This window comes from Onychostoma macrolepis, chromosome 15, assembly GCF_012432095.1.
Source record: "Onychostoma macrolepis isolate SWU-2019 chromosome 15, ASM1243209v1, whole genome shotgun sequence".
Lineage (NCBI taxonomy): Eukaryota > Metazoa > Chordata > Actinopteri > Cypriniformes > Cyprinidae > Onychostoma > Onychostoma macrolepis.
Window position 1 is genome coordinate 20,406,912 of NC_081169.1, and position 17,523 is coordinate 20,424,434.

At 36.9% G+C, this 17,523-nt stretch overlaps 1 protein-coding gene across 6 annotated transcripts in view; it reads right to left on the minus strand.

Moving 5' to 3' along the window:
• Window positions 1–17,523, minus strand: part of ksr1b (kinase suppressor of ras 1b) — a 36,554-nt gene that overhangs the window by 14,773 nt on the left and 4,258 nt on the right. For 3 of the 6 annotated variants that reach the window (XM_058799599.1, XM_058799598.1, XM_058799597.1), the window contains exons 2-4: window positions 11,932–12,072; window positions 3,282–3,429; window positions 1,834–2,278 (exon numbers count right to left, since the gene is read on the minus strand). In XM_058799599.1, coding sequence (XP_058655582.1) covers window positions 1,834–2,278; window positions 3,282–3,429; window positions 11,932–12,072 — 734 coding nt within the window. Of the gene's footprint in view, window positions 1–1,833; window positions 2,279–3,281; window positions 3,430–5,383; window positions 7,137–7,204; window positions 7,341–10,783; window positions 11,228–11,931; window positions 12,073–17,523 lie in introns of those variants that run through there. The other 3 variants (XM_058799601.1, XM_058799600.1, XM_058799602.1) reach the window with 3 other exon arrangements.

Below are 17,523 nucleotides of genomic sequence, written 5' to 3' on the forward strand. Positions count from 1 at the left end.
AATATATACACATGCATGTGCTTGTATTTATATATACACATAATAAATATACACAGCACACATATATAATATGTAAATAAAATGTTTTATTTTGAATGCGATTAATCGAGATTAATCGTTTGACAGCACCAATTTTTTTTTTAAATCTCTGATAGATTCATTAAATCACAGTGGAAAAGGAAGATTATGAATCTCAGTTTGTTCCTCACACAAATATGTCATGTGGATTTTGAAGACTTGGAATAAAATGCACAAATCATATGGATCCCATTTATGATATTTAATGATACTTTTGCATAATTTTTGAAATCTCAAGTGCAGTTCATTGTAACTGTATGAAAAAATCCAACCAGCATTGAGGAATCAAAGTCAGGTTTGAGGCAACATGAGGGTGACTAATATTAATACTAAATATGATGACAGAATATTCATTTCAAACCATGAAATTGTGATTATGAGAGTAATAAGAGTCTGGACATTCTTAGTCAAGTTTAAAATGAAATGTCAGCATTCAGTATATTTCTGTGCAGTTTCAAGTCTGTATGTTGCTGTTAACGCTGGCACTAATCTTATGGTTTGAAAAGGCCTCGCTTATGCTCCAGATTTTATCTACACCCTTCAGATGAATATATTCCATTCCCATCATCTCAGTGCATTACTGCATGACTATCAAGCGGTAAGTGTTTCCGAGAATCTGACATCATGTTTATAGTATTAGGTTGCATCAGGACGGGGGAAAAAAACAATACATAACGCAGGCTAATGGTCAAATAGATGCATTTTAGTTACAGACAGCAATGTCTGCTTCATTATATTTATATACTGAATTGTAATTGGTTTTCTATACACTACCTTTTGAAAGTTTGGTGTCAGTGCTTTATTTTTTTTAAAGAAATTAATACTTATATTCAGCAAGGATGCACTCACTTGATGACAGAAAGGACATTTGTAATGTTACAAAATATTTCCATTTTTAAATATATGGCATTCTTTTGAACATTCTATTAATCAAAGAATGCTGAATAGAAATTTATCAGTTTCCACAAAAATATTATACCGTAAAAATGTTTTTCAACATTGAAAAAAATCAGAAATGTTACTTGAGCAGCAAATCAGCATATTAAAATGATTTCTGAAGGATCATGTGACACTGAAGCCTGGCGTAATGGCTGCTGAAAATTCAGCTTTGCCACCACAGGAATAAATTACATTTTTAAATATATTAAAATAGAAAATGGTCATCTTAAATTGTAATAATATTTCACAATATTACTGCTTTATTATATTTTTGATCAAATAAATGGACCCTTGGTGAAACATAAGAGACTCCCAAAAAAAAAAAAAAATATATATATATTTTTTTACAGGAGCTAAACTTTTGAACAGTAGTGTATCTGCATGCTGAATTGTGATTGGTCCGTTTCCTTTGCATCTATTTATAGACACAATAACTTTGTGTGAATTTCTGTTTGTAGCTGACTTACGACTGGACACTTTTTGTTATTACAAAAACAAAAGCAAGTATGATATGGCATTTCATTTACACAAAACCAGTGCTTACACCAGGATTTCCTTCAGCAATTTCTGAAATGCATAGTTTGCAGTCAAATATTTGCAATGGTAAAATAGTAAAACTTCCTTCAATCTAGACAGTTCCTTTTAAAGACACCATAAAGCCCAGCAGCAGACTCACATAAATCAATACTGTCATACTTGACATTTGACATCATTCAGCTGTTAAAATAAACATTTTCCAAGCAAACTCTGAGAAGAGATCATCATGCCATGAAGTAATACATCCATAAATAAAATATGATTTAGTGCTGAACTTACTTGTTGGGTGTTGGGTCATCGATCCGGTTGGCCAGTTGGCTCTGGCTCTTGCTGCGTGTGAGGGTGATGTTGGGCAGGAGGTTTAGCAGCTTACGGGATGGAGGTGGTGGAGTTCGTGGGGGCTTTAGTTTGCCATACTTTTTCGGTGGCGGTGTAGCTGGAAGGTGGGATAACAACCCAGGGGTGCAGCGGTTCAGCTGCGGGGAGGATGAAAAAGGGTCCGTCAGTCCATCACAGTGAGGGTGGATGATTGTAGGGAAGTCCATTGAGGGTAGAGCAGAAACCGAGACACAGGAACGAGGGGCAGAAGGAGGGGGCCAGCTGGTTGGGCTGGGACTGTAAGACTGATGTGCACGCATAGAACAAGACAGCGGGTCAACAGAGGTACTGTCACGGTGAGCGGGCTCTGCTATCCACGGGATGCCCTCTTTCTTAAGTGCTCCACCTAAAACAGAAAGAGTGAGAGACAATTCAGAAGAAGGTGGATGATCAATGGATGATAAGGGCTTCAGACCTTAATTAAAGTGATTGCTTACTAGTGTAATTTTAGTGTTATTTATATCATTTTATAGTATTTATTAATATTTTGAATGAGCTTTATTTTTATATTTTTAGTTTTAATTTAAGTTATAGTAATTTTGTGCATGTCATTTTTATTCATTTTCTATATTTCTATTTAGTTTTAATTGACTTAAGTTTTAGTTTTAGAACTTAATTTATGTTTTTTAAGTTTATATTTTATTATATTAAATGAAATTAAATTAATGAAAAGTATTTTAACTTTTCAGTTAACAATAATTATTATTATTGTTAACAATAGGTTCACAAATGCAATCAAAATTAAACTTTGCAATAATAATTTAAAATCTAGCTGCCATTGGCGATGGTCTGGAAAACTTTGTGTGCTGCCATATATGGTTGTGTCAAATATCAATTCATAAGTATCATATCATCATGCATTTTACAACATATTCAAATGTAATTTATTCCTGTAATGACAAAGTTGAATTTTCAGCTTTACTTCAGTCTCCAGTGTCACACAATCTTTCAGAAATCATTATAATATTCTGATGTGGTGCTCGAGAAAGATTTTTTTTTTTTTTTAAGACTTCTATTTGAAAACAGTTTTTCCGCTAATTATTTTTGTGGAAACAGTGACACATTTTTTTCAGGATTCTCTGGATAGAAAGTAAAAAAATAACATTATTTATTTGAAATAAAAATATTTTGTAAAATAATAAAAGTCATAAAAATGCATCCTTGCTGAATAAAAGTGTTTTTTTTTTTTTTACTAATTTGTTAACTTTTTTTTTTTTACTGACATTATCAGAGACTTCATATGCTAGTCTATATGCTAAAATACTAAAATGGCCAACAGCTAAAATCTGAGTCTAGAGTTGGAAGTCTTAGTGTTTTTGAAGTGTAAGGAGGAAGGAGTCAGCAGTCACCTTTGTCAGTAGCGCTCTTGAGACAGGAGAGGGCAGCGGTGATGCGGGAACACTCTTCACTGCTTGAGCCCAGTCTTTTCATGGTGTCTTCCACCTGCCCACTGGACATTTGCAGCAGAGCATCCAGAGACAGCTTCACAGGGACTGCCTGGAAGACAGAAGAAAACATTAATCATGGCATATGCAGAAATGGACACTGGTGATTAATTGTACATTATTCAACATCATACATCTTAACTGATAGCACTGACTTAATGACTCACTATTATCTTACTTGGCCAGTATTTGACTAGAGTCTATGGTATTTCTGTGGCTGTAGACAGACAGAATGGAGTTTATATACTAATTAGACAAAGATTAGGTGATAAAGCCCCCTGGAATCCCCCTGCCGCCACTAAGACTGCTGGCATCTCGCGGCACCAGACTGAGCCAAAGTCCAGATACCAGTTTTCTTTCTCTGTCCGCCTGTCTCTGTTCCATTCCTCCACCCTACAACATTCCTGCACTCTTTGGCATCTCCCTGCCGTATTTCAATTCTCACCCAAAACACACACACACACACACACACTCTTACTCAAATGCATGACTGAGAAGCTGCCCAGCAACAGTTGTTGCTATGGTCAGTGTGGTCTCCACAGTAAATGAATAGATAACAGGACACATGAGGCCCTTTTGTCTAAAGGATCAAGGGAGGTACATAAAGTCTATCGACAGACAAAATGGGGTAAATAAGATTCATCAATACAGGATTTTGATTATATAGCACACATCAACATAAAGCGGTTTGAGATCGTGGAGTCAAATGTTGCTAAACATTAACAAAATGTACCAATGAGTTGAACAGCAATGTTTGTGTGTCTGGTCCAGGGGAATCTTACAACCACTGCTGTGTTTACTGATAGCAGGGGTATGTGTGTGTTTCACACAAAGGCATATAAGATACACTTCAAGGTCACAGCTGATAATTAAACGTTGTGAAAGGTTTTCCATTTCCCAAATTGACCCTCCCTGAGTGACCACGGATTGAGAAAAAACTCAGACACTCTGGATTTCCGATCAAATTTTCATCTCGAACACTCTTTGCTCCATGCAAAAATCACACACTTTCATTTCACACCAGAACTAAAGGTTGCAATATATATCAGTGTCGTTATTGTTAACTAAAAGTAATTACAAAATAGAAATAAATTAAAGTTAAACATATATTTTTTTTAAAACCTAATAAAACTGGAAAAAGCACTTGAAATTACTTAATTAAAATAAACTAAAAATATAAATATAGAAACTATATTAAAATCAAAATATGAACAAAGATCATATATAAACAAACTAAACAAAAAAAACACAAATTTGAATGGTGGGTCATGGTTGTTGATCCACTCTCTCACTCTTATTGAGCAATGGGAAACCCCATCACTGTGGCAGCTGGGAACATCAAGGAATGAGTCACAATAAAATATGAACAAGTATATAAACAATACTAAAAGATAACATTGTAATATATAAATATTCAGCTATTCCTCTTAAAAGATAAAAGTATCAGCTGTATGCAAACTTGCAAAGTGTCCCACATTTTTCAAAATGTACTCATGGATCCATATTGAGATCCCTGCAATATCTCTGGAAACGAACATTACTGTATATTGGCTTTAAAATAAGGATACCAAAAAAAAAAAAAAAAAAAAAATGATATTCAGAAGCAAAAAATAAAAAGAAGGTATTTATATATGTAATTGTGTTTGTATGAGGTGGGTGTGTGTAATACAGAACATCATAAACAAGTTAAACGGTCTTCTAAATGACATGCATGACACTCAGGGGAATGGAAATCTCCCAGCATCCTCATGGAGACTTCCTTTTTGAACAAGAGCCAGAGATCAGAATTAAGAGCACAGATCTCTTCCCAACAAATACTAGACAACATCATCCACTCATTTAGCCTACAGCTGAAAGAACACACAAATAATATTAACTTAAAGGGGTCCTATTATGCTCTTTTACAAAGTCTTGATTTTGTTTTGGGGGATGTACTAGAACATGCTCTCATGCTTGGTGGTTTGACAATTGCATTATTTTTCAAATAATTTACATTATTACAATACCTTTCTCCCCAGCCTGGCATAAACAGCTCGATTAGTTCCGGGTTTGATGAAGGCCCGCCTTCCGAAAAACGAAATGTGTTGTGATTGGTTAGCTGTCCCAGTGCGTTGTGATTGGCGAACAGCTTAGACGCCGTTTCAGTACTGCCCCCCCCCCTTGCCAAAACAGCAAGTTCGTCAATATTGCCATCAATTCAGACCCCGAGAATATTGAACAAGAGGATCGCGCAGAACCTTTGCACGCAAGGATATTGCAAGACATATTAAAGTGGTAACGTTATTGTTGTTGTTTTATTTTGGCTAAATCACGTTTTAGATAGGATGTCAACAACAGCTTAAAAATAACTGCATTTACTATGTACAGATAAGTGCAACGGTAATATGTATATTGTTCTTTAATTCTAACATTATAACATGAATTGCAGTGAAACTGTTATACAGTTGAATTTATTTATACCATAGTCCCACAGACTTACACTATTTGTGGCGGCATATATATGCAAATTAATTCTCTGCCAGCAGGAGGCGCTGTTGGAGAGGGAGAGAGCGAGGTTTCCCCGGTAACGCTGTACACAAAGCAGCGCTCCGCTCACAAACGCTGCTTTATCAGACATTACATACAAGATGAAATGAAAATGACATCTAAAATTTTCTAAAGAAAGTCGGTTTCCTTCAGAAATACAGTGATATAAAAACACCCGCACCGGGTTTCGATTTTGAAACGTGCAGTGCTCAACCAAGCGTTCTCCCCACCAGCCAACCATTAGAATTTCAGTAGGCAGGATTTATTTTAATGACATTCTAATGCACCACTTTTTGATATAGAACATACAGGAAAACAACTTTGTAGTCCAAACGAGCCGTTCGTTGTAGTTCTTGAAAAGGGATTTTTAAAAAACGAAATATCTCCCTTTGGAGTGGACTTTATATGCCCAAACATACACACTACACACTCACTAACATTCAAAACGTGAAGAAGCATAATAGGACCCCTTTAAGCCGAGTCTAAATCAAACGAACAAGCATAATCTCTATACAGTAACATGAATAGCCTAAATATTTATCTAATGGAAATATTATTAATGTTTATTCTCTCTTCTGTCATTCACAAAACACAACATAATGCATTATGAGGGTGCAAAATCACCTCTTGATTGCTCTATACGACATGTGTACGTCCAAGTTAATACGTACGTGAATTACTGTGTTAAAACAGACAAGCTGGGGCAGAGAGCAGGTGAAATGACACATACCGATACCGAGGTGATGTCTGAACATGCCTTCTACCTGAGTTTATGAGCTGACGTAACACAGGGAGTGATGCTCTGAACATAAAGGCAAGACGCAGCATTACGCAAGCTTCCATCCAAACAAACACGCACAGAATTAAAATCACCCAGGTGAGCTCCCCAAACAAATAAGTCCTTATCAGTGACAGTTACTGCTGGCTCTGTCAGTAAAGCTTTACATGAAACTACAGTCCAACAGAAAAAGTGTGACAGCGGATGCTTACAAATGAAATAAACAGATAAAAATCACCAAGCCGCGCTCAAACAAAGCTCTTCAGTGGAATTTCAAGTTGATAAGCATCTCAAACAAATGGCAAACGAGGAATTTCCTCACAAGCTTGTGAGTCTGACGTGAGCCTGATGTGTTCAAACATAGCATTAGCAGATATCTGCCGTTGGTAATTCCGTTTGCAGACTTTCTATGACCACAGAGGCTTGCATGCAGGCAGGAAACTGACAAACATCAAAAACAAAACACAGCTGACAAAGTCTTAAAATGAGACCGTAAAACATGAAGCAGTCAAGCTTACTATACCATGAGAAATTTTCCACTGAAGTTGTCCTTTACTAAATCTCATAGCCCAGAAACAACAAACCAAAGTCTCTCCTCAAAGTCTCAAGTCAGTCACGCTGTGAGAACTGCTCCCTTCCAACCCAAACTTCCCCTCCTACTCGTCCTGTCCTGTCCCTCCTCCCTTTCCCCACTGTCCCTCCCCTCTATCCCTCTTTCCTTCCTGTTAACATGCCTGGGAAATCTCTCCACAGCTCTGGACACTCCTCCTAAAAGCACATGGTCACCAATACAGGCATCTGGTTTCCTGCGTGCAGTTTAACATCCCTTCTCTCAACTTAGGATGGGTCATGATGGTCAACTCGTGGGCATCATGCAACTTTTTATATATAACCAAAGGCATGAATAACTTATATGTTAATATCAAATTAGTATAGCTTTTCTATTTAGCAAAAAAAAAAAAAAATGAACTAAACTTGCAACTAAACACATTCATACACATACATTTTCAATTAGGACATTTTTTTTTTTAACTGGAAAAAGTAGTTATTTCAACAACAGTGGCACAACTTAATTACAATTTCTCCCAGATATAAAATACAATAAAATCGCTCTGAAGAAAAATTGTAAAAGACACTTGTTAAACACGTTTATGTGACTAAACATCAATTTTTTTTTTTTTTTTAAAGTATTAATAAATAAATAAACACATAGCCAGTGATCACCATGCATTGCCAGCATCAACATTTTGTTTTTGATGAGAAAAAGTGTTATTTTCTGGCACAGTGACAATTTCAACAATTTTTCCCACAAATAAAATAAAATAAATATTTAAAACTGATTTGCCGTTCTATAAACTAGTTTGACAATGTTTTCTTACTTTTATTTTTTAGTTTTGCACTCACTTAAAATTGCTAAATTTAAGTAAAATAGTTCAAGCATCTTTCAAGACCCTGCATTCTGACCCAATCTGTTCCTCTTGTGTAAAAGCCCTCTAAAAAATGCTTCTGACTGTGGTCAGTTAAACTGCAACCAACCTTATTATACAGGGTTTCTTTAAGTCAGGTTATTGAACTACACTTTCAGGCAACCCACTGACTAGTCAACTTTAAAAATATGCACCTCTTTAATTTCAGCTCCACAACTGATATCTGAGCAGACATCACTGATATCACACAAATTCCACTGTTCTACAAAAAAAGACTCATTTATGAGGCCATTAACTGAGCAGGATGTCTTTTGACTGTGTGAAACAGAGATTAATGAGGGTTAGGCTGGCCTAAGTCCTTCTTTGACCTGTCACCATACATTTTGTGCATGAGTGCTCATCCTGGGCCGAAAGAGAGGCCACATCAGAGAAACAAAGGAGAGCGAGAGAGGGGCTACGGCACAGGAAACAGAGGTTTGGGTGAGATTACATTTGTCACAGACTCTTTTTCTTTCTATCTCTTTCTCTTTGCCTTAAGGAAGGCCACTGGTAGATCCACAGGATGTGACCCACAAAAAAATATGACTCAACCACAACCACTCCTGCCTGTGCCCTTTAGACTTACTCAATAACACATGCTGGCATGTTGTGGACTGCCTAAACTCAAATGCTCCAAACCCCGGTTGAATTAAATTAAGCATTATATTCCATAAGTGACTCTCAGTCCAAAATACAGCAACAGGAACAAACTAAACAAAAAAAACACAAATTTGAATGGTGGGTCATGGTTGTTGATCCACTCTCTCACTCTTATTGAGCAATGGGAAACCCCATCACTGTGGCAGCTGGGAACATCAAGGAATGAGTCACAATAAAAAAAAAAATTAATGTGTAAAGACGTCAGCATTGATACTCCCTGACTCTCACAGACAACAGATATGCATATCAGATCAGTGTTCTTTTAGTATTATTTATATACTATTATGGTTTTTATTCATATTTTGAATTAGCTTTTATTTTATATTTTCAGTTGTTTTAATTCTAGTTTAATTTAATTTGATTTAGGTTTCATTTACTTTTATTTCAGTATTATTTTTAGCTCAGCTTTAGTTTTAATTTATTTCCAGGTCTGGTATTTTATTGCTCCAATTTAAAGCCAAGGCAACATTTATGTTTTTTTATTTTTTTATTTATAGTTAAAATTTAGAATTGAATATTTCGATTTTAATTTCAGCTTTACTAATTTTAAAATGTTTTTAATAATTTTAGCTTTATTTCATGATAATAAGTATACGATCAGATGGTCACAAATAGGACATGATGCCTCCAAAATATTTGGAATGAATGTATGAATGACTGTTTCTGCTTTACATTATTTTACAAACCATAGTAACAAAAAATATAGCATAAGCACTCCTTCAAGCAAAACTGACTTCATACAAACAGTAAAAAGCATATTAAGACTAGTTGGTTAAAAATAAAATAGTGACGTTAGTTATAAAACAAGCGATAGCATCATAAGCTTACAGTCGCTACTTGTGTTTGATATCTAGTTATATAATGCAATGACGTTCAGACATTTAGGCATGACCTAAATGCCATGAAATCAGAATGATTGAACATGATCAGATACGAAGGGATTTTTTTTTTTGTAACAGATATGGATATCATCAGTAACAGTATGATGACACCCTAGATAGTTCTCAATTTCTAGTAACTGTAAAGTAAGTAGCAATAACTGAGAAAACAGCAGAGGTGTTTCCTGGTAGTTCTGTAGATGCAACAGAACTAACATGTATGTAAAACATCTCCAATGGAACACTCTTCCCTAAAATGTCTAATCATGTAAATACAACCACACTGGCCCCAGTCCCTTTTTGCCTACCCACAGGAGAAATAGCATTCCTCTGCTTTTCCTGAGAAAGCACTATCCCATTATACTGTGATGCACTGGGGCAACTGGATTCCCTGCTGTCCTCTCCGACAGGGGCTGGCTGCCCACGTGTGTGTCCTGCCACATGCATGCATTCCTGCCCCGTGAATCACACTGTAGCAGCCTGGTGTGACACGTTAGAGAACAAACTTACTGAGTTAGGGCAGAGATTGTTAAGTGGTAGGTCACGACACAAAATTGGGTCTCAGGTCATAGGAATAAACAATGCAAAATGAAAAGAAGTAAAAAATAAAATAAGAACAAATAAAATACTGCATATTTAGGTTAAATAATTAGGCTTATCATCACACATCAATATACATATGTCAACATATGTAACTAAAAAAACAAATATATACAAAGTAAAAGAAATACAATCCAGACTACATTAAAAATGTTTTCTCTCACAATACAAAGTTTATGATGACCACAATATGTTTTGTATTGTTAGTGATTTAATTTTTCTTTAATTATTAAAATGATTAATTTAATAAGTAATATTAACACCTTTAAAGACATTTGTTTACTTTTGTACAATTTATGTACTTTAGTGGGTCATCACTTACATCAAATGTAAAATCTGGGTCCTGAAGTAAAACCTGGCCACAGGCTGATGCAGACAGATATAAATGGACTGTTGCGAATATACAACGACAAGGCAAGTATTTTGGGACATCGAAGAGAGAGGAAAACTGGAGGAGACATAATAAAAAAACACAAAAAAAAAAACATGCTGTCCTACCGCAGTGACCGAAGTGAAGCAGTCAACTAATCAAGGCATGCCGCTAAGTGACCCCTTCTGTCCCCACTGGGATAAACTGTTTCTGTTTTTAAAAGTTTTGTTCCTCAGTCTTGCATGTGTTGCTTATTTTCCCTGTGTTGTCTGTTTCCGTGCCTAATGAGGACAAACAAGTCTGCGCATTTGCCAGGCAGCCATGAATGCAGTGCTGTTCTGGTCAGCTTTGTGTATATGACAGTATGGGGTGGTGGGCAGAGAGAGAGAGAGAGAGAGCAAGAGAGACCCCTTTTGGAGTCTAAAAATAGACTGACGAGAGTTTTTGACCCAGTGGCTGACGCTGCACATTCTGAGCTTTGGAGTGGGATCAGGTGTGTGAATCCACAGAGGACTGAAACACCACAGAGACTCTCAGCAGCAAGCAAGCAAAACATCTTCCCTTTCCTGTCAGAATCCCCCAATAACATTCTTTTTTTTTTTTAAAGACATTTTTTAGAAAGACATTCATTAAGTAGAAGCTACAGTTTAAGAAGCCTATTTTAAAAAGAAATAATTCAATTGTAATTACTTTGTGTGTTAAATATTGCTGAATAATAAAAAATGCTACATTTCCTTATTTAAGTAATAAGGTACAAGAGGCCATGCTATACAGAAGTGACTTATTGTGTTTAATTTGTGGAAAAAACTAAACATAATATTTAAAATATAAATGATATATATATATATATATATATATATAATAAAAATAATGAGGTAAAATGAGGTAAAAACTAAATATAACACATCATAAAATATATATAACACTACATTTTGTCATTTATATACGTAAAACAAAACCTTAAAATAAACAAAACAAAATAAATGAAATAACACAAAATAAAAGGACATTAACAAAACATAACAACAAAAGAGCTGACATTCTAACTAGTTTGATAATGTTTTCTTACTTTTATATTTTAGTTTTGCACTCCTAAAAACTGCTAAATCTAAGTAAAATAGATCAAACATCTCTCAAGAGATAAAAATTAAATAAAACAAATCAAATACCTAAAACGGCCCATTATTAACCTGAATAAAGGTTATGAAGCAGGGAAATATGGACAATAAAGGACCTAAGAAGCAAACACACAGAGTACAAACACAAATATTGGTACCTCTATGAGCTCTGGCCGGAGGTTGATGGTGTACAGCCAGTCTGTGAGTTGTGGGTAAGAGTCCAGCGCCAGCGGTCTGTCACTCTCTGGAATGCTCTGCTTCCACTCTAACTGTTTACTGATGTACTTCACCAGCTTCACCTGTAGATGGCGATCACACACACACACACACACACACACACACACACAGGCTTAGACTGGTTTAACAACTGCTGTGAGACAACTCATTGAGCCATCTGTTCGCTTTTTAAATTAACACCATTTATCATCTAATGATTTTTTATACCTTCAAAAGGAAGCGAAATGAACCTTTCTTATTACCTTAACATGATGCTCTTTGTAAATTAAAATCCTTTGAGGAAAATACAGGATGACGTCAGTCACCAAAAAGGCAAAAAAAAAAAAAACTCCAGAGAAAAAGAGCTGTTTCAAAGTGCCTAGTCAGATGCCACAGAAGTTTGAAGTATGTACAGCAATGAGGGACAAGCATGTTGATAATCCAGTGCAACCTTCATGTCTGCAAGCGAGTGTTGCACGCAGAATGCAAAGTGAGAACAGAGCAAAGGAAATCCCCATGTGTGACTTCATTGTAAACGGTGGGCGATGAAAGTGTGTGCTGTGTGTGTGTGTGTGGTGTCAGTAAAACAACTGAATACAGTACAAACAAACACTGTACACAAACACACCACACTCTCTTTTTCAGTTCCAATACCAGCCAGTGCATCCACCCGTCATTATCTTACCATCACTAGAATGATATTGGATTAAAAATAACAAGCCAATAATGTTCAACGCTCACAGGACAAAGACGTTTCAGACGTGACATCCCTTTATTGCCGTAACGCTCCCACTGCAATAAACAGTGCCGTCTATAAATAGACACTGGTTATCATGGCAAGGGAGTCTGGACTCTTTCTCACGGGGGCGTCTGTTCCGCCACTATAGCAACCCCGGCTGGAACACACTTGGCGGCTGCAGCCAGAGTCCCATGTGACATCATGGAGCAGCAAGACACTGCGGTCCGCAGGTTAACAGAAACCACCGCACACCTGCCTCTATAGGTACAAGTTCAAACACCTCAGAGACAACCACAGCTGCAAGCGACTCAAAACTAAAGATTACTCCGAAATTTACTTTAGGTAAACTTGGGTAAAAGACTTGGTTCCATAGGAGGTTTGGCATTTAGTTAAATTCATTTAATTTACCACGGCATGAAGTGGAAACAATAGTGATAATCACCTTGTTTGAATATATAGATATAGATATTAGTTATAGATAGCTGTAGTAAACACTACCATGCAAAGTTTGTCAGTAAGTTAAATTTTTTTGAAAGAAAGAAACTAATGCTTTTATTTAGGATGCATTCAATTGTTTCGAAGTGGCAGTAAAGATATTTATAATGTTACAAAATATTTCTATTTCAAATAAATTTATTTAGTTCTTTCGAACTGTCTATTCATCGAAGAATCCTGAAGAAAGTATACTGAGTATAAACACACTCAGCATTTATGATAAGCCTTTAAATGTAATTACACAATGTGCTAATTAACCAAATTAATACATAATAAATCAAATACACAATTATTTGCTCAGGAAGGACCCCAAGTAAAGAAAATTCTAAGATATTACACTATAGCAAATGAGTACAGTATATATACACACTACAAAAATGGGCATCCTGATTTGCATCCTGTTCAATTCTACTGCTTCTGAATGCAAAAACACATCCTGGATGCATAATTGTCTTTTTTCTTTCTTTATAAACGTTTGCATTTATAAAATTGAACACAGTATTTATTTAGCAACTAGTTAGACACATATTTTGGCAAAAAATTTAATTTTCTGATTTACCTCACCTTTCAAATCATATAAAGAGTCAAGACAGTTAAAGTACTACAGGGCAGACTGCGTTGTTGAGCAGGAACAGAAGCAGCACCAGTCATTTATGCAAAACACCAGTGTGCAAAAATAATTCTAACCATTTCTAGATTTCACACAATGTTACACATCATCATTTTTATCAAAACTCGTGCTCTATCTAGAGATCAACACCGAGAAAGACACTCGGTTGTCTACAAAAGCTTTGGTAGGTCACAGTGGCAAATTCGCCTGAACCTGTAGCCCAGCAACCAGCCACCTGTGCAGTTGATTAGCTCTCTCCATTCGTATCTCTATATAAGGTCACGGCGCTCGGGAAGAACGCAGCTGCAGTATCGGAGCGCCTTACTAGCCGCTAATTCCACTGAGAGACAAGACAGCAGTGGATGGCTTTATGTATGAGTGCATTATCACCTCACCCAGGCAAAACTGCCAGCATAGAATGTAGCGCAGTCTTCAAAAGAGAACCAGAGCAGCGTATCATTAAAGTTTCAGGAGCTCTATAGCAGTCTGAGAAGGTGTGCTGGCTCTTTTCTCTAGGTACTATCTGAGAATGCCCCCATTTGATGCTGATTTGATGCATCGGTCGGCCACGAGCGAAGCTCAAACACAACAGGGTGTTAGCTTGCACCAGACACAGCCTGGCACAATGTGCATGAGTGCGCCTGTATTCAATGACTATCTCTCCTCTCATCTGCCGTCTCCGTTACACCTCTCAAGGGGCGGCTGGAGTGTGGGGCAGGGGGGACCTGCTTAACTAAAGTGTCTGCGAGAGGATAGGTTGAGAATCTTTTGTGACATTTGAAAGCACCCGGCCTCTTAGATGCAAAATGAGCTTCATTAGAGAGGTAAGAGACACAATCCATAAGGGGTGATGATGGTGTCAGTTACTACAGACCTCTGTGAAAGTTCTGAAAAAAAGGGCGTACATTGGCAATCAAGAGTGTAGCAAGTGTGGTGCTGATTTCATAAATACGGTTCCTGGTAAAACGGTGCTACAATCATTTCAAGTAGAAGAGTGTTCCTGGTATGAGTGTGCATGGAGGAATATGATTAGATCATGCAATTTCCACACTGACTTTCTTTTGTGTAGGTATGCACCCAACACCTACAAATTCACTTGATTTCATTAAATACGACATCCATAAAAGGTTTGCAAAAAGAAGCGTCACAGCTGTACCAGATGATAAGGTAACTGTAGACTGTAGTGGAGTGGCGTGGATCCTGTTACACACTGTGTCACCAATACAAGCAAACCTGCACCTATTGTTTCTGACAATAACATAAAAGCATATGGGATAATGCATGCTAGGTTTAAACAATCAGACTACCTCCAAAAATCGTGATAGGGCTATTATTTCAGCTGAAATGGCAATAGATCCATTAAATGATTAGTCTCAATGATGAATGTTTAATAGTAAAAAACATGGATGAAAAGTTGCTAATAAAAGGCAAGCATAAAATAAAAAGAATAAAATGAGCAGCACTAGACAATTAAGTGCAAGGAACATAAGACACAAGAAAAGAGAAAGGGGGGAAAAAGAATGATAAAGCTGTTGAAAACCCACATGGGGATTTCCTGATATGAACAAACATTAGCCGGTTGAGAGGCCTATGTTCCACCGCACTTAATGGGCCTCGCAATGATGTGTTAACTTTCCATCCATAGAAACAAAGTGTAAATGAACCTTAAAAAGCCTTTGATGAGCACTCATGCAACCGAGCAAAGACTGGCATTTCCCAGAAACCAAAACTGAGACGCTAGGGAGTCGTGATTCTTCAAAATGTGTTTTTCCCAGATCTCTTCCGTAAATTAGGGTCTATTTCATGAAAGAGCATTAACCGGGAATATCACTCAAGTGCTTACGATTGCCACTGCCCTAGCTGGCGCTGAAACCAAGATTGTGTGTCATGAGCAGGTTTTATCACATCTAAAAATGTGCCAATCCCTCTTCCCATCCACTGCAAATTTAATGATTTTGAAATAAGCCACAGGTCTGTACTCAAGACAATCGAGCCAAAAAGGTTGTTGCAGGTAGTAATTTAAAAGGAAGTCAGGTTGCTGAAATATATTTGTGTCATGACAGTGTACTTTCCAGGTTAAACAATTTTGGATCTTTAAAATGGACCACAGGACACAATAGGTTAATGCTATATTCTAGCCAAGAGCGCTTGAAGTTACACTGTCCCAAACTTGTATGACTTTCCTCTTTGTAACACAAATGAAGAAATTTGAAAAGTCTCAGAAAGTCAGTGGGATCTAAATGTTGTTGCAATCCCACTGACCTTGATTACAAAGGGAAAAACAATACAGGTGAAACCTTCTTAGAAATAATGTCATACAGGTTTGGAACAATGTAACAGTAAAGTGAGTTAATGATGACAGGATTTTCATTTTTGGGAGAACAATCACTTATAATGTGTTCTGGCAGTGGATTTCAGTTCACAGAAAGACGGAGAAGATGACATTGCTGGAATTGTTCATCTAATTTGACACTTTAAACATTCCCACGCCACCCATCTACCACTTTGTCTTTAGATGGGGGAGACCCTTTCATCAAGAGTGACATCACTACAGCATGCAGGGACAGCACCAAATACCCAGAAACGTCTAGTGCACATCGGTAAAACTTGTGTTACAACATCATTAACAGACAAAAAGTTCTAAGACTACCGATCTTGAAGGTTACTTAGAATTTGTGCATGAACCTCCAAAATCTTGAATGCAATTATTAATCAAACTGGTGGATTTTTGGTGAGCTTTCAGTAGATACAACGTTTTTGTGCAGACCAGCTGTGCCCATCCACAGGAAATCCCAAAACACAACTCGGACAGTTTTTTTGCCGGCACAAAACAAGTAGGAAACGAGACTTCAATGCACAGCACTTCCTGAGCAATAAAAAAAAACTTGCATCTACACATTTTATACAGACGCATGATTTGCTTCTGAGAACACACAGTCTTACAATCTGACAGACTCAGGCCACAGAATGGTTGCGGCCAGATCTGTACTGAGTCTGTGGAAAACATTTAGTGATAGCCAGATGGCGGCACTGAAAGACAAAGAAGATGTGACTCCAACACAAATGTCATCAAAGGGACATAAACTTTTCACAAGATGAAGAAATAATATGCAAGATTTAGCAGTATAGTTTCACACTTGCGTGATAACTGACCGACATTTCGTTCTGAAAATAAACTGCATGAAAAAGATGACACGCTTCTGTTCTAAAACAGTCCCATGACTCACCAAATGGGGGCACATATAATGCAACAGAGAAGTTTTACATCTCTGTGGCAAAAAAACCCCAAAACTATTTAAATGCATGAAATAGCCAAAAAAAACTAAAGCTGAGTATGTTTCACATAAACCATACATGATACTGAACTATTAGATCTAATGTCACTGAAATGTTTAAATAAATAAATACTAAAGGGTCCTTCACAATTTGCACCCACAAAGTTGTGCGTTTTCAATGAAAGTTGGCAACTGCCAATGGGAGGTCCATCTGAGGTGATCCACTTCCTAAAACAATTGATTACAGCAGGCAAGCAGCACCACCTACTAGTACAATGACTTGGTGACCTCCAGACAAAATCACTGTCAATATGAATGCCTGACATCTTTACAAGGAGAGAGCGTGGGTCTGCTCCCAGACAGAAAGGTAACACCCGTTGGTCAAGTAATTGTTTAACACATGGTTGTTGGACAT